Here is a 19,582-nt window from a genome sequence, read left to right on the forward strand (position 1 = left end):
GCAGCAGCCCCTCCTGGGCCCTGGCATCTATTTCCACGTGGGAGCTGGGATGAGTGGGGTGCACTTAGTTAGATCCCAACAGCCCTTGGGAAAATGCTGCTGTGAGTGGGTAACAATTCCCCAGCTGGCACTGTCCTGGCTGTGTGGCTCTTCCAGGTCATTCAGCCTGACCTGCCCAGACCTCTAAAATCCATGGACCACTCCTGGGGCTGGCCAGGGGGATGAGAAGAAGTTCCCTTGGGAGCATTCTCTCGCTACCCTAATGCCCCCAAAAATCAAGAGACCCAAAACACTGGTGTCAGTTATCACATCCAGCTGGATCTGGGGGCCCAGGCTGGCATGGATGCCATGCAGTGATGCAGGAGCAAGCACCTGCAGCTGCAAAACCTCATTCCATGGGAAAACAACCCTTTATCTCCATGTTTGCTCCCCCTGCTCCCAGGCAAGGGACCAAGATCCTGGAGCTGCTAACCTGTGTGTCTGCTGTGGCACAGATGACGGGGATTTGGTAGCCAAGGCGCTGGCGTGCCAGAAAGCAGAGCACACGTTTGCTGGGATGCCCTGCGGGATCATGGACCAGTTCATATCCGTGATGGGCAGGGAAGGCCACGCGCTGCTCATCGACTGCAGGTCAGGGTCGAGCGCTGAGCTCCCTGTGCTGTGCCCACCTCCTTGGGCAGCTGGGCATGAGCTGGCCCTGTGCATATGAACTAAGAGCAGGGAGGGGTTAACCCTTGAACCCAGCCCAAAACCTCATCATGGGGACGGAGCAGCCTGCATTTAATTCCCCCTTGTCTTGATTCCTCCTCCTGCAACCTTTCTGCTGCTTGCCTGGGCTGTCTTTCCCGCGGTCGTTAGGGTCTATTATGGAACTAATAATTGGGAGGGAGTGAAACACTGGAGTGAAATCCTAAACCACCTGGACTTTGCCTCTTTAGTTCAGGATCTGCCTGCCACGTAGCCTCACTCAGGTGTCCGAGGGAGGGCCGGGGCGGGCAGGGGGGACGGGCACACGGCTGAGTGCTCCCTGCAGGTCCCTGGAGACCGTCCTTGTCCCGCTGAGCGATGCCAGCCTGGCCGTGCTCATCACCAACTCCAACGTGCGGCACACGCTGACGGGCAGCGAGTACCCCACGCGCCGGCGGCCGTGCGAGCAGGCAGCAGCGGCTCTTGGCAAGGCCAGCCTGAGGGATGCCACCCTGGCCGAGCTGGAAGGTGGGGACAGTCCCTCCCTCATCTCTGGTCACCATCTTGGGGCGTCAAGGTCTTGGTGCTCCGTGGCCTGAGGCCTGGGGCAGGCGGGTGGGCACACAGCCCGTGATGGGAGCGTGCTGCATGCAGAGAGGCTTTGGCACAGGATGGTTGCAGGATGCACCCCAGCAGCATCCTGCAGGCTGGGGGGGTTTTGCTGCAGGGACACAAATGTCTCTGCAGAGGCTAGGAGCCGGCTGGGGGACGAGGTGTTCCGGCGGGCCAGGCACGTCATCGGTGAGATAGCACGGACAGCACAGGCAGCACAGGCACTGCAGCACAGGGACTACAGCATGTTCGGGAGGCTGATGGTGGAGAGCCACAACTCCCTCAGGTGAGGATGAGCAAGGATGCTCACAGCCTTCCTCACGTGTACCTGCACTTCCAAGCAGAGCTGGGCCAGGATTTGTGGATCCGGCATCGCTGCCATGGCAGTGGCTGCACCAGGACACGAGTTCCAGCTGTCCGTGGTGCAGTGGTTGTGCCCAGGGTGCAGGAGAGGGCCGAGCACGGGTCTCCTCTTTCCAGGGATGACTATGAGGTGAGCTGCCCGGAGCTGGACGAGCTGGTGGCAGCAGCCCTGGAAGTCGATGGGGTTTATGGCAGCAGGATGACTGGGGGAGGCTTCGGAGGCTGCACGGTGACACTGCTGGAAGCTGGGGCTGCAGAGAGAGCCCAGCAGCACATCCAGGTATGTGGAGAAAAGCACCAGGAGATTGACTGAAAGATCCCGAGGGGCACAGCACAGGGACACTGTTGAAGTGTCACTCCTGAGCTATTTGGGGCTGGGGGGGGCCCATCCAGGGGTAGCCCTGAGTCTGTTGATGCCACTAAGCTCCTGCAGTCAGTTCAACACCTGTGCCAGTCACAGGGCCCTGCCCCAGGACCTCACTCCATCGAGAAAGGGAGTTGAAAAGGTGCTGGGGGAGCTTCAGGAAGGCCAAATCCATCTACAGAAAATTGGTCTGAGCTGAGCTTGGGCACTGCTGAGCTGAACACTGGCAGTTACAGCCCAGGAATGATCTCAGTGCCATCACCAGCATTCCCTAAATCAGCACCTTGGCATGCACAGGTCGGTGGAAATGCCAGCAGAATGGGGGTATCAGGACATGGGGCCTGTGAACAAGGCAGAGCATCATTTTGCTGCTCTATGAGATCATGGTGCACCCTGTAAATAGCTGAGGGTGGGGAAAGAAGGGGCAGAAGAAGGCCTGAAATGGGGAGAGACCAAAAGGACTTTGGCCTCTGCCAAAGGTGGGAGAGAGGGAACATGACCAGGACTTCCAGTCCAGTGAAGGGAGGAGGTAGAGTGAGCATGGAACTGACCAGCAGGACCTTTCTCCCCAGCTCCGGCACTTCCCAGCCTCAACTGCTCCTCTTGTTTTTCAGGAGAAATACAGTGGCACAGCCACCTTCTACCTCACCAAGCCCTCGGGAGGGGCAAAGGCTCTGCCCCTGTAGAGGAGTGACCACCTCACCTGGGAACCTTGGGCTGGCATTGCCTCCCTCCCAGAGGCTTTCCCAAGGGGATCAGTTCGTCCATCTGCAGTATTTGCCTAATAAACGCAAAACATTTGCACGGTTGTTCTGTGCCCATGTGAGCCAAAATCACTGGGGCCTGTTCCTCAGAGGATACTGGTTTAAATGCAGTTTGCACTGGTGGAAGGAGCTGTTACCAGGGCTGCAGTCACAGGAGGGGATGGCAGTGGAGGAGCAGCAGCAGGCACTGACACTTGGCAAAAGTTCCTACTTGGGACTCTTCCTCTGGCACCTGCCCTGCAGCTGCTGCAGATGGAGGATAGTGAGGGGGGAGGGATTACTTAAAATTTGCTTCAAACAAACAAACAAAGAGACAGAATATAGAGAAAATATTTATTGAGTGCAAGAGGAAGTCATCTGATCAAAGACCCGGTCTGGATCCAGCTTGGGAAGGCTGAAGCAGCACCAGCTCTAACAACCACATGGAATTAAAAAAGACAGGCCTGGGTTAGTGCATGTGCATGGGGAAGGTCTGGCTCCCTGGAGAGCAGCTGATGGGCCATGCTCTGAGCTTAGAGAACAGGATCATCTTTGGTTTAAATGCTTGGGAAACTCCCTTTATAGGCAGTTCTCAGTGTTGTACCCGGGACCACAAAGCTCAGGGAAAGGGGCACACAGTCCTTGTGCAGGAGGAGAGAAAACTCCAACCCCAGGCGACATGGGAGCAGGCAGGGAGGCAGGCTCAGGCCACTGGCATGTGCTCAGGAGAAATAAGTGCTTCTTGAAGGCACAGTAAAACCCCAAGTTTGGTGAAGGATCCCTTGAACCAAGTTAAAAACTGACCCAGCTCCATCTGCAGTAGTGGAGACTCCTGTGGACTTGATTCACCCACATCCATCTTTGGCTGAAAGAGGTACAACCCTTCCCCCTAGTGAAATAAAAAGCCTGAAGAGGAGAGGGAACTGTCAGTGATGAGCTCTTCTTCAGAGTCCAAAAGAAAACAAAGAAAAAAGAAATTAAAACACAATAAAAAAAGAAAACCAGGAAAAAAAAAAAAAAGCTAAGGTACTTTGTCAGATCAAAGCAGGCTGGTGATGCTGCCAGGGGGCCCAGGCAGCTGCTGCTTTGGTTGGAAGCTGCTACCACTGCTCTGGGCAGGCTCCTCTCCTGCTCCCATGCGGCTGGAATGCGCCAGGGAAACCTTGCACTGCTCTGCAAGGCAGGGAGACTCCAGGGATCCTGCCCAGTACTGGGAAATTAAGCCCAGCAGGGTCTCAGCCCAGCCCTGTGTGAGTGGACCTGAAGCTGGGGCTGAAGGATCTCAGATGTGCTCAGGAGGGTGGGAGTGCCTGTTGTTCCCAGGCTTGCTCTTCCTTTGTGTTTGCTGATGTTGCTGCCGAGCAAAAAGTCTTTTAAAAGATACCCAACGTCCTCTGCCCTGAAATCTCACACTTTCCACAGCAGCTGTGTAAGGAATCCCAGCACAGTTCCCATCTCAGCTGCTGGAGCCATCCCTGTCCCTCGCCTCTGGGCAGCTCCCAGCCCTTCTGTGTCCAAGTGCTCCAGCTGATAGATCTCTGCAGCGAGTGGATCTGGCACCTTGCAGCCTTCTGCTGGAGTCTCTGGTGCTGGAGGATAACAAGGTCCAAGGCAGAGCCCACCAGCTCATCACAGGGTCCAAGTGGCCTTTGGATCAAGCCCTTAACTCATTTCTTGCCATTATTCATGTTTTCCACCAGAACTATGAAAACTGTACAATATTGTATGCAAAAAAAAAAAAGCATCAGAGGCCATCAAGTAATGCAACACAAACGAAGGGTTATTCTTTGCTATCGTGGTACCAAATGCCAGCAGCGAAGGACAGACACAAATAGGTGCAGTAAGAAAGCACAGGTTACCCCAAAACCCTACCTTGCAGCTCTCATTAAAAAACCCAAACTGAACAAAACAACCATCTCCAGTAGACAGGCGAGTTGCCAGAGAGCCTGGAGCAAAGATGGAAATGGTGACCCTCTATAAATCTGGATTTTGACTTCTGAGGTCCTCTTGAAACCAAGGAGCTGAGAAAAAAATCATTCTGTTCCATTTACCTGGGGAGGCTGGAGCCATGGAGACACCCCCATTTCTGCCCTGAAGGATGAGCTTACACACCCACCTGTGCCAGAGCTCTGAGTGTGCTGGGCTCCAAAGAAGTCCAGAGGCTGGAGTGCCACAGACGGTCTGTGCCCACAGGAGGAGCTGCCCAGGCACCGCCTGGATGAAGCCCCCTTGGGTCATTCCATAAAATCCTGCCCTCTGATCCCAAGAGTCCCGCTGGTGCTCAGCCTGCCCCGGCTCAGGCCTCGTAGAACTGCCTCTCCACCTGCTGGGTGAGGGTCCCGCTGGCCATCACGGTGCGGCTCACGAACTCCTGGGTGAGAGTGCTGCTGGAGTTCTCCACGCGCTGGGTGGTCACCAGCATCCCGTCTGCAAGGGGAAGGCACCAAGTATGGGCTCACAGGGAACAGGGTCTGCCCTGCCTCGTGATTCCAGGCAGTTTGTTTTCCCATCATCGAAAGTGGTATTTAAGGGCCTCTCCACACCAAGGGATCCAGTGCTTTGCTGTGTCAGTCAAGAGGATGGATCTCCTAAAGCTCCCAAACTCTCTGTGTTGCAGCATGAGCCCATGAGCTGAAGTGGGACAGCATGGGACAACTACATTGATGTGAATAAAGGGTTTGTCGCACTGCTCTGTTTTTACTGCTCTGAAGAGATCAAACCTTGCAGGAAGAGCTATGATTTGGTCCCCAGTGACAGTGCTGGAGGACTCTGGAATTCAGCATTCCCTCTGGGACTGGGCAGCACGTGTGGGAATGACTGCAACTGTCCCTGGGGCAAAGCGGGGACACGGTATAGGAAAATCCCACCTGATGGACTCTCCTTCCCTGCCTTTGGCACTTGAGGTAAAAGCAGCATCAAACCTTTGGCCAAGCAGAATTCCCCTTTGTTTTCTGAGGGTTGCAAAGCAACAATGAGCCCCTACCTGTGAAGTGGGGGTCCAGAGAGGAATGGCTGATGCTGGTTTTGGTGGTGTATTCAGTGGGGAATTTGTAAACTTCTTCTCTCATGTACTGCTGTCCTCCAAACTGGGAGAAAACACCTGGGAGAAGGAAAAGGGACAAATCAGTCAAGAAATAACAAGGAGCTTCCAACGCCTCAACCCTGCACAGTGAGCAACAGCAGTCTCAGGAGTTTTTCCTTGCTGATATTGGAGCCAGGTTCAGGAGGAACTGAGAGGACTGGGAAGGACTCACACCTGGGCAGTAAGAAGCTGCCTCCAGGTATTTGTACAAACAGGCAGAAGTTTCACCATAAGTTAAACAGTGGCAGGTGCTCCCTCATTCAGTGCACCAGGACTGGGACAGTGCTCACCAGGCACAGCACTGCCTTCATGGAAAACACTGTCTCCATGTCTTTCGTGGAGCACGGAGTCACCACCAGAGCTGGCGAGTGACTGTGGGAGTTGGGTTGCCTGCTCTGAGAGGTTTCTCTTTGCACCTCCACAAAGACATGGTACTGTACCTCTGTCCTGAGATTCAATGGTGATGAGGCCTTCTCTCTCTGGCCCAAAGCCTTGGGTGGTGTTGGCTTGCACTTTGAACTTGTACGGGACATTCTCACTCAGGTGGGGCACGGTCAGGGTGGTTTCCAGGTTGTCTCCTTCGACATAGATTGTCCTGGGCTCCCCTAATCCACACAGAGTGGTGAAGACAGACAAGAGTGATGGTCCCTCCAAACACACTCCCCCCACCTCTGCTGCCTTGGCTTTCCCTGAGCTTTATACACTCCATGGGCTGTAGGATTACACCCACTTTTACTAAGGGTTAAGACAACTCCATTTCACTACAGCAGGGAACCTCAACAACCAACTTCCACAGGGTTTTGGCTGCAATATTCAACAGGTCCTTCCTCTTCCCACAATAGACCAGACCATGCAATGGCACAAAGTGTCAGGAGCCAGCAGCTCCCAGGCCTGGAATCAGCCTCATGTCCTCACTTTGTCTGCACTGATGTAAGCAAACAACTCTTTTATTGGTCCCAGCAAAAATGCAGCAAGTTGCTGCCTTAGCTGGAGGTATCTTGTGCTCTACAGAAGGGAACTGGGCTGCCTCAGCCTGATACCGTACCTCCTCCATGCAGCATCTCACAGGTGATCCTGTAGCCCAGGATGGGCCCATTGGGCTCACGGGGTCTCTCCCAGCTGAGGTGCAGAGAGTCTGGGCTGAGGGCAGTGAAAACCAGTGGTCCAGGGGCACAGGGGGTGCTCAGGGTGAAGGGGGTACCTGCAAGGGCACCGGGGACAGGTCAGAATCACAGCAGAGGGAGCCTGAGAGGAATGTGCACATAGCATTTATGGAATGAGCCAGAAGAGCTCAGCTCTCTGGACGAGTGCAAAGTGAGTGTGTGGGGAAGAAGGTCCTGTTCCAAAATGAGAGGAAGGAAAGGAGAGCTCATGATGTGGCTAGAGGAGAGAAAATAGCCAGGCCAGCACTGTAGACAGCAGCAGAGACATCAGTGCCACCCTTCTGTCCCCAGCCACCTCACCTGGCACGGGGCTGAGCGGGCTCTGCGGGTCCACCTGGGACTCGATGGTGATGACTCCCTCCCTCTCGGGGCCCCAGCCCTCCTCGCTCTGCGCCTTCACCTTGAAGATGTAGGAGTGGTTGGGCAGCAGGTCCTCCACCACCACCGAGTTCTGGCTGGGGTTGGGGATGGTGATCCTGTGCACCTCTCCTGGGACACACAGGGAAGAGGAGGTCAACACCTCGTTGCAGACACAGAGCCACAACTTTCAGCTAAACTCTGTCTCAAACAAACTGCCTGCAAAAGCCATCCAGGGGCCCTCCCCAACCATCCCCATCACACCTTGCCACCAGCAATGGTAGCGCAGGACAAGAGGTTTTTCCAAAAAAGCTTCTTGAAAAGCTCGAGTTTCAGACAAAAGAATTCTATTTTCACTAACGCTGCCCTGAGATTCATGAAAAAATAAGATATTTTCATTTCAGTCCTTCTTCTAAGTCCCATGTGTTGAAAAAACATTCAGGTTAAGAAGCTTGGGCTGATGGAGAGAATCAGTCAAAGGGGAGTATTTTTGGAGGAGAGACGATTCTACAAGCAACCCCAGGAATTGTTCTCCCTCTGAGAGAAACAGGGAATGAAAGCTGTGGGGTAGCTGCAACATTTCCTGCACAAAAAAAAAAGGCTACACAAGAAGCAGAGTTAGGACCCTGAATCCCAGAATGACTGAGGTTGGAAGGCACCTCTGGAGATCATCTGGTCCAACCCCCCTCTCTCAGAGCAGGGTCCTCCAGAGCCAGAAGACCTAGAGCAGACTCTCCACCACACGAGACTCCAGCCAACCCCCCAGTTCACTGACCTCCATTGAGGAGCTGGTACTGCACGCTGTAGCCCTGCACCTCCTTCTCACAGCGTGGCTCCTGCCAGCTCACCTTCAGGGACGTGGGGCCCAGGGCAGAGAACACCAGGCGGGTGGGGGTGTCAGGGATGCCCAGCGGCTTCCTGGAGTCTGAGGCAGAAAGGGAGCATCAGGCTGGAGATTTTGGGAACAGGGGCTGAGGGGACTGGGGAAGAGGAGGGGGTGGCACATGCAAACATGGGATGGTCCTGATGGTTCGGGGAGGGTGTGGTGAGATGTCATCTCTGCAAGCTGACCTGTCATGGGGTGGGGGGGGGCTGGCTGGCTCTGCACAGCTACAGGGAAGTCCCACGGCCTCAGGGTGCCAGGCTTGGGTGGGACAAGTTAAGGTAAGCTTCATGCCCCTGTGGCAGAGAGCCCAGAGCAGGGGCCTGGTGCTGGCTGTGACCCTCCTCGCTCAACCCTAAGCACCCTGTCCAGTCTGCTAGAAGCTTCATAGACTTCATCAGGTGTAGGTCAATTAAGACTGACCCTAATCTACAGCTAAATCAGCCCAACACCTCCAGGCTCTGTTCATGTGGCCTGGGACCACATCTGGGTGCTCCTCAGCTTGTCCCATTGGGACACAAAGCTCATGGAGAGCACTACAGGCCCCCAGGTGACACACAGGGACTGAAACCCCTCACTGAGAAGGAGCTTGCACAGGGACATCTCAGAAGGAGCACACGTTCTCCCCAAGAGTTCTCCGAAGGCCTGTGGAGTAAGACTGAGAACAAGAAGCTCATTAGGAGTGAAGAGGATGGGGACAATGAGTTGATGATCAGAGCACGGTGGCAGCAGTGGTGGTGAATGTTAATCAGTCCAGGTGGGTTGAAACCTGCAATTCACCTGCAAACAGAAAGGTGATGTGATGGAGGCGCAGGCTGGGTCAAGAGGAAGATCAGCACAGCACACAGCAAGCCATGGAGAGGAGGTTTGGGGTGAGCAGTGGATGGCAGCAGCTCATGGGTGGACGGTGGCTGGGCTGTTATGGGATGTGTGGCTGGGAGGAGACACTGCACAAGCTGTACCTATGTACTTGCACATCCCTGCGGACCCATCAGTCATGATTATAGAGTCCCGACAGCCAATGCTGGGGTAGTAACCCTTCACCTTTGCCCTGCTCCTGAAACCCACGTCCCGGGGCCGGAGGAGTGTCCTCCCAGCATCTTCATGGATGGGAGGGAGGAGTGTCCCCGGGTAATCTACAGAAGCGGTGCAAGAAGAAAGAGAAAAACACCATTGGAGATCTCAGAGCAGGTTCAGCCCAGGCTCCTGCACAGGTGACTTTTTAAGGCTCAGGTTTGAAGAATCTTTGAACCACCTTCTGTCAGCACCAGCTGATTGACACACGTGGAGCTGAAAGGCAACCACGCTGCTGGATAGAGTGAGGAGAAGAGACACGTGCTCTCCCTGGAGTGCTTTGTGGTGTGAGGATAAGGATGGAGCTCCCTTCCCTGAGCACCCTGCATGTGGGGGGTGCAAACCCCTTCCAAACTGGTCTGGAAGCAGAGAGGCCTTAGCAAAGCACCAAAGATCAGTGGTGGGGACATGACCTTCCAGACCTGGGGTTCATAGGCCCCCTTAGCTGTGAGCACAGTCCTCACCCCACGAGGACTTTACGGTGCAGGTCCAAAGGCAGTCATGGGGATGGAAGGGAAGGATGGGTCCCATCCCTGTGGTACTCACCATGCCCCATCAGCATCGTGGAGTAGTCTCTTGTCAGCGAGGAGCTCCCCATCACCCTGTGCTCCTGGTGCATGTGGGAGCTCAGCTGGTGGTAGCTGGTGTTGGCTGTCCTGGTCAGGGTGCCACTGCCGCTGCCAGGGAAGGAGAAGTCCACCCGGCCATTCAGCAAGTGCTCTGTGGAAGAGGGCACACCATGAGGAACGTGGCTGTGGACAAAGCTGCTGCTCCAGTTTCTATGGAGAGGAAGCAGGAGGCATCGTGGTGCCCCCCCTGCCTTGGCTACATCCTAGGTTCAGCTACTCTGGAAGGTGGTTCTGGAACGCTACATCTAGAACAAGCCACAACACCCAACAAGTGACACAAAAACAAAGAGGTAAACAAAGACTTCTCCCTACACCCAGCACCAGACACACCCATGGTGCCCAAGGTAACTCCAGACCTCGGCCTTGCTGGGGCACTGCCTTGTGGTTCTCGCCACATTCTCTCACATCTCCCCTTAGATGCAAGCACAGGTTTATAATTTCAGATTTTAAAAGAAGGTGGAAGAAGGAAAACGGCCCTTTATGGAGGCGGTTTCTCCAGATCTCATCCTGGATCCCATCTCAGCTGGATCTGAAAAGCAAACTCCACTCCGTTGTTCTGGTCCTTGACAAACAAATCCCCATCCCCTCCCAGCAGGCCAGGAGAGATCAGCCACCTGTGAGAGAGTGATTTCTGTTTAACAGTCCAGCAGATCTGCCCCAGAAGCTTGGGGCACTTAATTAAGGTGAAGAGCTGCCCTTGGAGGTGGCACTTAGCTGGTATCATCTGAGTTTGCTCCTGCCTCGAAGGTCCAGCCTTTGGTAGAAGCAACTTGCTAGCAGGCTCCCAAGTCCGTGCCGAGATGGGGGTTACCTTGACACTCTCGTGAGCAGACACACCGGGACAAGGTTTTGAAGCAGATCACACCAACACGAGGGTGGGCACACAAGGGGAGGCAGGGGACACAGAGCCCATCCGCTGGCCCCTCAGCTCAAAGCAGGACGAGACAGGACACTCAGTGCTGTAACGGAGCCGTCCTTCACCTGCTTGGGGCCGGGGCGTCCCGCTCCTCCTCACACTGCCAGGAGCCACAGCGCTGTCCTCCTCGTGGAGGAGCCCCTCGGTGTCCGAGGAGAGGCGGCTGCTGCCAGAGAGGCGGGGAATGGTTTCGGGGGGGAGCCTCCAGGTGATGCGGCGAAGGTCCAGGTCTTCTCCCAGCAACGGCACAAATTTCCACCTGGAGCCTTTTGGGACAACGCAAGCACTGGTGTTGGCACGGTCTGCAGGGGTCAGGGTGGGCCACCCACCACCTCCGTGCTGCTTGCTGGGACAGGAAGGGACAAGAACCAGTGGGGACGACGCCTGTTCACAGCCTGTGTTGCCAAGTGTGAGCTGAGGAGTTCAGGTGGTGCAACCATCTGGTAGGTGGAGAATGGTGGGAGCGTGACATGCAGGGGGTTCCTCAACCCCCGGACTGTTTTCCAGCCCTGTGTCCATCATGACAAAAGGTGAGAGTCAAAGTCCCACCGGACGCCTGTCCCTGCATGAAGAGTCTGCAACAATTGTCCTCTGCTCAGGAGAGGTTTCGTCACTCTTCGATGCTCACTTGGCGTGGTTGGACTCCTGCTGTTCCCGTCACCTTGCTCTCTGAAAGGACCAGGGACTCGCTCTTGGGTCCGAGGCCCTGGAGAACCCCCCCGGAGAAGATCCTACAGACACACCCCATCGCTTCATTTATGGTTCATTTCCCCTCCTTTTCCCAGCACAAGACCAGGGAGTCAGCCTCACTCAGAAAGTGAAGGGATAGAGGAAGAGAGGCCAGTGCCCTCCCAGCACTGCTGAGTTCCCTCCTGTTGGCTTAGCCTAGATCCCAAGCATCCAGGGGACTCAGAGCTCTGTGCCTTTGCCGGCGCTTGTTTGCTGATGTCAACTCTCATGGTCCAGCCAAATGGCAACACAAAGGGAAGATGAGCAGGGAGGGCCATGAAGAGCTCCTCTCCCACCCCACACTGAGGTTTCTCTTTGCCCCATGGCTATGACAAGGAGGCACTGGTCTTATTTACACTGTGAGCAGCCAAGTGTTCCCATGGATGCAACTACTGAGCTTTGGAAAGGCCGATCTCCACCATCTCCACGACTGGATCTCCCCATCTCTGAGAGATGGAAAGGAGCAGTGAAGCTCGTTACTGACAGCTGGTATTAAGGAAAATGAACGTTAGAAATGACCTTTTCAAACTCAGAGACACGAACCTGAATCATCAGAGACACTGGGCCGCTTGCTGCCGGCTGGAGAGCGGAGCACGTCTGTGCTGTACATCAGGTAGCTGTCGTAGTCCTCACCTCCCTCTGCATCAATGATGGGGACATCAGGGATGATGGGGACTGCGGGAGAGGTGGAAAGCGCCATTAGACAAGCAGCAAGAAAACCACACAAGCAGCAAAAAACCACACCATGCTCAGGCTGGCCCTCAGCATTCCCAGGGTGGCTGGAGCAGCAGAGCAAACAGGAGGCGGGGAAGCAGCTGGGGTGATATCCCCAGCACGGCTCCTGCCCCTCTGCCCCCTGGCCAGGCTGGCACTCACTGGACATGGGGCGCTTGGGCTGCGTGGCGAGGTTGATGGTGGCTTCTCTCTCAGGCCCCCAGCCCGCGCCGTTCCTGGCCTTCACCATGTAGCGATAGGGCTGCGACTCCCGCAGGTTCTCGATCAGCACCATGCGCTTCTTGGGGTCTTCAACCAGCACCTTCTTCATGGGCCCAACGGGTACTGCAAGGCATGAGCACGCCTGTCACCCACCAGGCACAGAGGACCCCACAACACCCCGCACTTTGGTGTCAGGATACAGCCTGGCTCTGGAAAAAGTGCAGCAGCTCTTTGGGCTGCTCACAACAGGCAGCATCATCTCAGGGTAATTCCCAAACTGAATGCTGAAGTCAAGCTACAGGAGAGGTGTTCTGTGTCACAAATAACACCTTCCTGGCACCCCATCCTTTATCTAGACCTGTGAACTAAGTTTTTGACATGAAAAACAACATAAAACACTTTGGAAGTGAATGGGAACAGAGTTCTCTGGCATTTGCAGGGTTAAATCCTGACTGGTGATTTTTCTGTGCTCTTTCCATCAAGTGACCCATCCAAATGCCAGTTCTCAAAAGAAACATGCCTGGAGCTGTTCTGGCTCTGCTGCTGCTTGGGACCAGCCCAGCCTGCAGAAAGTGTCCTCTACCCCTCACCTGGCCGCACTGTCCCATCCAAAGATGAGCTCTTACCGTTGTCATCGTTAACAAGCCCATAACTGACTTCGTAGGCCGTGATCTCCCCGTTGGTTTCCGCAGGCTCAGCCCAGCTCAGCTGGGTCACGGTGGAAGACACGACGTTGAAAGCCAAGCGCCCAGGCTCGCTGGGCACTGGGAAGGAAAAGCAAAGGGTCCCCATCACTGCAAGCCAGGAACCAGTGGGTGCCCAGAGTTCCCCAGATCACAGCTGGGTTGCAGTGGGAGACACTCGGGGCTGGAGGCCTCACCCCAGTGCTGGGTGCAGAGGTACGGACTTGCTCCCACGTGGAGGGAAGGAAGGTGTGGGGTCACTCACCCTCCTCCAGCGTGCGGCAGCGGATGATGTCCGAGTAAGTCCCTTCTCCCATGGCGTTGTAGGCGCAGACTTGCATCTCGTAGTCGCAGAAGGGGTAAAGGTTACTCAGCTGTGCTGATGGAGTTTTGACATCAATGAGATGGGCTTCTGACTCAGGGTCTCCCTGGATCCAGTATTTCACCTGGCAAAGCAAGAGCAAGCCGTGATTCCTTCAGATCCTCACATAATGGGTGACAAACTCCTTGTCTCTTACTAAATCTGCTGTGGGAACGGTGTTGTGTCATTCCTCTGAAATAGGAGGCCAGGACAGTCTGGGCACTTCATGGTAAGTGATGGAAAGGGAGATGGAGTCACCAGGAATCCTTCTTGCATATCCCTCATCCACCCAGCAGTGGTTCCTCAAGGATGGAGGGGACCAGAAGGGATGAACTTGCTCCCTTTTTGGGTGTGTACTTGGATCCTTTCGGTACAAATGTCTGTGTGAAACACCTGCAGGCTGGAACCCACACTCTTCCCTGGGATCCACTCACCCCTTACCTTGTACCCCAGGGGTTTTCCCGGTGGAGGAAACCAGTTGAAGCTGATTTCCCTGGAGCTGAGGGCACGGGCATCGGGATTCAGCGGTGCACTTAGGCGGCCTTTGGGGGACTGGGGGACCTGGCTCAGGCCAGACATCGAGGGGACACCATCCACCAGCTCTGCAGACAAGAAAGATCACATCAGCACCAGTCCTCCCCCTTGGATGAAAGAAGGAAGCGTGCCTCTCTCAGCACTGCCCTGCCATGCTGTGATAAATCCATTATTTATGTCATTGACCCACTTGATGACAGTTTTCCTTGTCCAGCCACAGGAAGCACCACGCACCACTCATGGCAAGTCCTACCTCTCCCTTATTTTTATGGATTTCACTCAAATTCCCAAGGAAAATGAATTAAGAATCCCTTTTAATTTCCTTTACCCGGGGAGACAATCCATCTTCTCCCTGCCCACTGATCATTCCCACTCGTGCCTCTAGAGGGGGACCCAAATCCGCCAGTCGGAGCTGGAGGAACCTCGCTGCGGCTTTTTGAGCAACGCTGGAACTCTGTGCACCACATCGGGGTGGGCTGGTCCGGGGAGGGGGAGTCCCACAGCCCCCGCAGCCACTGTCACCGCCTGCTTGCCAGCCCCTACCTGGGTCAGCGATGGTCACCGTGGTCTGGGGGTAGCGGCCGATCTTGGCGCCGTACTTGGGGTGGAGGAGGTCGATGGCAAATTGCTTGGGCTGGCAGTTGTTGAGGAGGGTGTCTATCTCTGTCAGCTCCAGCAAGGGCACCTGCACCTCCTTTCGGGTCTCCCCAGGCTGGAAGACCAGTTCACCCTCCGTGAGGATGTAGTCCTGGAGGAGAAGGAAGAGGTGTGTTCAAGGTGAGGTCTGATGGGGCTCTGAGCAACCTGATCTAGTGGAAGGTGTCCCTGCCCATGGCAGGGGCTTGGAACAAGGTGATCTGTAAGGTGCCTTCCAACCCAAAGTGTTCCATGATTCTATGATTACAGCCTGCAGCATCCATGAGGAGACTCCCAAAGAGCTTTCCCTCATTCCCCAGTCAATCTCCATTTGCCTCCCAGTGCCCACAGCTCCAGGGGCAGCCAGTACCCTCTGCCTCAGGCACAGGCCTCCTCTCAGGTCCTCCCTCCCTGAGGGACCAAGGGATGGAGAGGAATGTCTACCTTTGTGCTGACCTCAAGCCTTGGGTCCCCTCTCCCCCAGCCACATCCTGATAACCCCTCTTCTGCACCACCAGGGCTGGCCTTTTCCCAGCCCTACATTCCCACTCCTGCCTGCCAAGGCCAGGAGCACCACCCTTACCCTGCCATTCTTGGCGGTGAGGTCCCGGGTCCTGTAGGTGACTTGGGATTTCCCGTTTTCTAGGATCTCCCTCACGACAGGGATCTTGGCCAGCTTATCAAAGCGGCTGTGGGAATAGGCTGGCTGCAGGAAGGTGATGAGGCTGCTGGCTGGAAAGGGCAGGAGAGAAGGAATATGTAGAGCAAGCACACAAAGAATCACATCACAAACACTCAGGTGTCCTCCGTGAAGAGAGTTCCTGTCACCCACAGGTGTGAACTGTGCAGGAACCCCATTGCATGGGCTGGAGAATCACCACTCCCCATTTGTGCTCCCTGCTGAGAACAGCCAGGTGGGAAGCAGAGGGAACGTGCTGGGGACGTTAGCACAATAACATCAAGGGGGTTTGGGTTCACTCCAGCACTGTATGAGCTGGGGCAGCAGAGGAATGTGGTAAGCCCTTACTCGGTCATGGAACTGGTAGCATCTAAACTTGTGATGGTCAAATGTTTCTGCCAGCAGGGAAGATGCCCCTCCTTTGGATGCTTTAAAGGATGCTCCAGTTTAGACCCAGGTGACTTCAGAAAGGAGTCACCAAGCAAGTCTCTGCTCTGGGGGTGCCCAGGTATGCAGACTGTGCCTCACAAACCACACCAGCCCGTCTGCACACGGGACACTCAAACACCAACACCTTCAAAGAGTCACAGCCCCTCACCTTGTTCTTTGATGATGGTGATGTTGACAACCCTGCGCCCAATCTTTGCGATGCCGTTGGGGACCTCGATGGCCTCCACCTGCAGCTGCTTCTCATCATCATCATCCTCCCTGATAAAGAGCGGGACACGGACGTCCACCAGCTCCACGGCCTCTTGGAACTCCACCATTCCCTGAGCGTCTGGGGGAAAGGGCAAGGGTGAGAGGTGGGAAATAACCCCCTGTACCCAGCCAGGAGGCAGCACTGGGCTCTGCTCCCTACCTTGGTCTGAGGTCACTGTGTAATAACCCGGTGCAACCTTCAGATCATTGAAAGCCTCGTGGGAAACGTGTTTTTCCACCACTTTGATGATGTCTGACTTGGCTGAGTAAGGGGCGGTGAGCACCGTGTCCACAATGGTGTGATCCTGCCTGGGAGGGGGGGAGGGAAAGGCAGGTGAGAGCTGAGACCAGAGTAACTCATCTCATACAGCAGCTGGGGGCCAGTGAGTGTGTGGGGCACTCAGTCACCCCACACGTGTGTGTACAAAGAGGGAGAAGCTGCACCAGAGAGCTGCAAATTCCTCTTACCTTTTCCCAGAATTGGGCTGTAACCTGGGGGAATAAAAAAACCCAACCAAATCAGAGTGACTAACACCTTTAGAGAGACAAAATGCTGTGTGAATCACAGCCCTGTGCAGGTCTGAGCTGCAGCACTGCCCCACGGGTGCCAACCCATCCCGCAGAGCCCCAGCACATGCTCCCTCCTGCCCGGCTGCTCCCTCCTGCCCTGGGTTTCCCAATGCAGTGAGGAAACGTGCCCACAGGGGAGATCACATCTGCATCAGGCTGTAGGGAGGAGATACCACTCCCTGCTCAGCACTGGCATCCCCAAATTCCTCCCGGCCTGCACCAGGCTCTCCTAAGTTTGCATCAGGCTGAAACTTTTGAAGCCAGTGGGAATTCTCCCATCGAGCACCATGCAACCAGGATTTGTTCCTGCTGCTCCAAAGCCAGACTCAGCTGAGATCTCCTCCACAGCCGGGTGGGCTCTGCTCTGCAGCCCTGGGTGGGTGAAGCATCACACCAGGCTTGTCTCACAGCCCACGCTCCCTCCCAGCATGGCAGATTTCACCCCCCAGCTCTCTGGTCCATCCCATCATCAGCAGCACCCTGGGGGAACCCTGCCCTGCAGGAGTCTCTCCCCCACTGACTCACCTGAACTTGGTCTGCTGGACCTTGTGGCAGCCAGGAATGTGCTTGAAAACGTCGTTCAGCTGCACGGGGCAAGAGGGGCTTTCACAGTGTATCCCTCACTGAACAGGGATGTGCTCAGTGAGCAGATGCTGCTGCCACAAAACACAGGAGCCCTCTGACCCACCCCAGGCCCTCCCAGACCAGTTTTCTCCCCAGGACACGGCAAAAGGCTGCAAACTGAAGCCAAACAGGAGCTTCAGATCACATGCCCCAAAGCAAACCTGAAACCTCAACGAGATTCTTTGCTAATTCTTACAATTGTGACCTTAAAAATTGTGCTTTCTCACAAAAGAAGAAAAACTGCTCCTGTGTGGCTGTCCCCAAGGCCACCCCAAGCCCCCCTTGTTTGTGCCCAGGCTCCTACATTCTCCTCCACTTCCTTGCGCAGCTGCTCGCACTCCCGGGTGTCCGGTTTCACCAGGTTCTGCGTGAAAAGCCGGGCCAGCCTCAAAGACAGCCCGTAGGGAACTGGAAAGAGAAATTCCCAAATCAAACTCCTTCCTTCTTGGTCAGAGAAATAACCCACCCAAAGGCTGGGAGCACGGGGACACACACCCTGCTCCGTGTCCAGCTCCTGTGTCACCAACACCCCAACCCCACAGCACCAGCAGGGAAAACCCTCTCTGAGAACGGGAGGGAGAACTGGGAAGCTCTCTGCGAGATCCAGAGAAGGAAACAGTGTCCAGTGGTGGCTCTGGACTGATGAGGCAACAAAATCAAGGCTGGGTCACTGAGCTCATGAGACTAAGACACAAGCAGGGCACATCAGGAGGCCTCCAAGGGCCCTGCCACAGAACAGGGCTGGACATGGGACTGTGCTGCTCAGCTTCCCCCAGGATGGAAGCAGGTAAAGGAACAATCACCCTTGTAATTGGGCTGGGAGGTGACACGCCGGGGCCACCAGCAAGGCTCTGGGTCCTTTACAGCAGCCACAACACCTCTCCTCCCCTGTCCTTCACAGGTGACACTCACTGAGGTCCTTGGGGTTGGTGGCAGCAGGGGAGGGGACGCCCTGCTTGTGGACATTGTTGTGGATCTGCCAGCGGACCGTGTCCCGACCCTTGAGGGAGCCGCTGCGCACCAGGGGCGTGTCCAGGTGGTCCGAGGACATGAGGCTCTGGCGGAGCATGTAGTGGTCCTCCTTGAAGCCAACGGTGCGACCTGCAGAGCCAGGGGCGGGGTCAGAGCCTGGGCACACTGGGACAGCGACAGCCACCAGCTTCCCAACGCCAGACACTTTGTTCTGGGGGATATTTAGGGTTTCCACCATGCTAAGGGGGTTAGGATCTCGGGAGGGGAGTGAGATGAAGGGAGCAAGGGGTGGCCATGAGCAGGGAGAACACATCTCACCAGCTAAGCATTACAAGGCCAGGAAGAGCCAGCAGTGGGATTCCCAGCAGGGCATCCCATGGTGTGGGGCAGGGAAGAAAAGTGGACCAGCATCTCCAGGGCTCCTTGTCTCAGGCTCTCTGCTAGGAGCCTTCTCCCTGATCCACCTCTCCAGCTCACAGAGGAGGGATCCCTATCCCAGCACACGCCCAAACCAAGGGAGGCAGTGCATCCCCCAGACCCTTCTTCCCCCAGGACCAAGGGCTGGTACCTCGTGCGCAGCAGGGAAGCAGGGCCAGGCAAGCCTAGAAAACAAACGGCCAGAGACACAATCACTTTGTGGCCAAGGACAAAACCCCTCCATGTCTCCATCGGGAGGATCCACATCAGCAGGGATGCATGGGCAGCGGGTGCATGGGGCTCTCAAGCTGATTTTAGCCAGATAGGGGATTATCTGGCTAAAATTTCACCAGTGGCTCATGTCAGCAATAACAGAGGTGCTGGATACCACAGGGACATCCCCAGCCAATCTGGCCATGCTGGAGGCTGGGTGGATTCTAGAAATGCGTCATGTTTTTGGCCATACATGATTCTCTCCCTGGGCTGGGGCAGCCAGCTGAGACACTCACCTTGCAGCAGGCACAGAACTTCCAGCAGAGCAAGAGCAGCAGTCCCAGGAGCAGGATGAGGAAGATGAGCAGTGGGATGAGCCAGAGGAAGCTCCCAGGTGGGCACTCTGCAAGCGACAGCAACGTCACTCCCAGGCATCAGCCCCCATGTGCGGTGTGCAGGGAGGGAGCAGGGAGGCAGGGACAGAGGGGAACGGCTGGACCACAGCTCTCTGAGGGATGGAGCAGCCCAGTTAACCTTGGGAATTCCTCACAACGAGGAATGCTGTTCAGGGAGGGCTACCACACCTCTGCTCACACCCAGCCATACCAAAGGGCTGTGCAGCACCTTGCAGCAATCCCCGCCCATGGCAGCTCTGA

The 19,582-nt window shown here is 55.6% G+C and overlaps 2 protein-coding genes across 2 annotated transcripts in view; one reads left to right on the forward strand and one right to left on the reverse strand.

The window, feature by feature from the left end:
• Positions 1 to 2,835, forward strand: part of GALK1 (galactokinase 1) — a 3,911-nt gene extending 1,076 nt beyond the window's left edge. The window contains exons 3-7 of the mRNA XM_017743180.1: positions 495 to 630; positions 1,034 to 1,215; positions 1,435 to 1,585; positions 1,780 to 1,942; positions 2,641 to 2,835. Of these exons, the coding sequence (XP_017598669.1) occupies positions 495 to 630; positions 1,034 to 1,215; positions 1,435 to 1,585; positions 1,780 to 1,942; positions 2,641 to 2,712 (704 nt within the window). The 3' untranslated portion in view covers positions 2,713 to 2,835. The remainder of the gene's footprint in view (positions 1 to 494; positions 631 to 1,033; positions 1,216 to 1,434; positions 1,586 to 1,779; positions 1,943 to 2,640) is intronic.
• A 274-nt stretch (positions 2,836 to 3,109) lies between these two features.
• ITGB4 (integrin subunit beta 4) overlaps positions 3,110 to 19,582 on the reverse strand; it is a 28,878-nt gene continuing 12,405 nt past the window's right edge. The window contains exons 18-41 of the mRNA XM_008640582.2: positions 19,223 to 19,329; positions 18,865 to 18,898; positions 18,237 to 18,425; positions 17,629 to 17,732; positions 17,226 to 17,284; positions 16,599 to 16,622; positions 16,291 to 16,439; positions 16,030 to 16,209; positions 15,336 to 15,484; positions 14,660 to 14,864; positions 14,024 to 14,184; positions 13,487 to 13,667; positions 13,165 to 13,302; positions 12,479 to 12,661; positions 12,146 to 12,277; positions 10,939 to 11,139; positions 9,875 to 10,048; positions 9,217 to 9,390; positions 8,147 to 8,296; positions 7,315 to 7,503; positions 6,897 to 7,052; positions 6,292 to 6,456; positions 5,753 to 5,869; positions 3,110 to 5,196 (exon numbers count right to left, since the gene is read on the reverse strand). Coding sequence (XP_008638804.2) covers positions 5,066 to 5,196; positions 5,753 to 5,869; positions 6,292 to 6,456; positions 6,897 to 7,052; positions 7,315 to 7,503; positions 8,147 to 8,296; positions 9,217 to 9,390; positions 9,875 to 10,048; positions 10,939 to 11,139; positions 12,146 to 12,277; positions 12,479 to 12,661; positions 13,165 to 13,302; positions 13,487 to 13,667; positions 14,024 to 14,184; positions 14,660 to 14,864; positions 15,336 to 15,484; positions 16,030 to 16,209; positions 16,291 to 16,439; positions 16,599 to 16,622; positions 17,226 to 17,284; positions 17,629 to 17,732; positions 18,237 to 18,425; positions 18,865 to 18,898; positions 19,223 to 19,329 — 3,452 coding nt within the window. The 3' untranslated portion in view covers positions 3,110 to 5,065. The remainder of the gene's footprint in view (positions 5,197 to 5,752; positions 5,870 to 6,291; positions 6,457 to 6,896; positions 7,053 to 7,314; positions 7,504 to 8,146; positions 8,297 to 9,216; positions 9,391 to 9,874; positions 10,049 to 10,938; positions 11,140 to 12,145; positions 12,278 to 12,478; positions 12,662 to 13,164; positions 13,303 to 13,486; positions 13,668 to 14,023; positions 14,185 to 14,659; positions 14,865 to 15,335; positions 15,485 to 16,029; positions 16,210 to 16,290; positions 16,440 to 16,598; positions 16,623 to 17,225; positions 17,285 to 17,628; positions 17,733 to 18,236; positions 18,426 to 18,864; positions 18,899 to 19,222; positions 19,330 to 19,582) is intronic.

Source organism: Corvus brachyrhynchos, unplaced genomic scaffold, assembly GCF_000691975.1.
Source record: "Corvus brachyrhynchos isolate BGI_N302 unplaced genomic scaffold, ASM69197v1 scaffold148, whole genome shotgun sequence".
Taxonomy (NCBI): Eukaryota; Metazoa; Chordata; class Aves; order Passeriformes; family Corvidae; genus Corvus; species Corvus brachyrhynchos.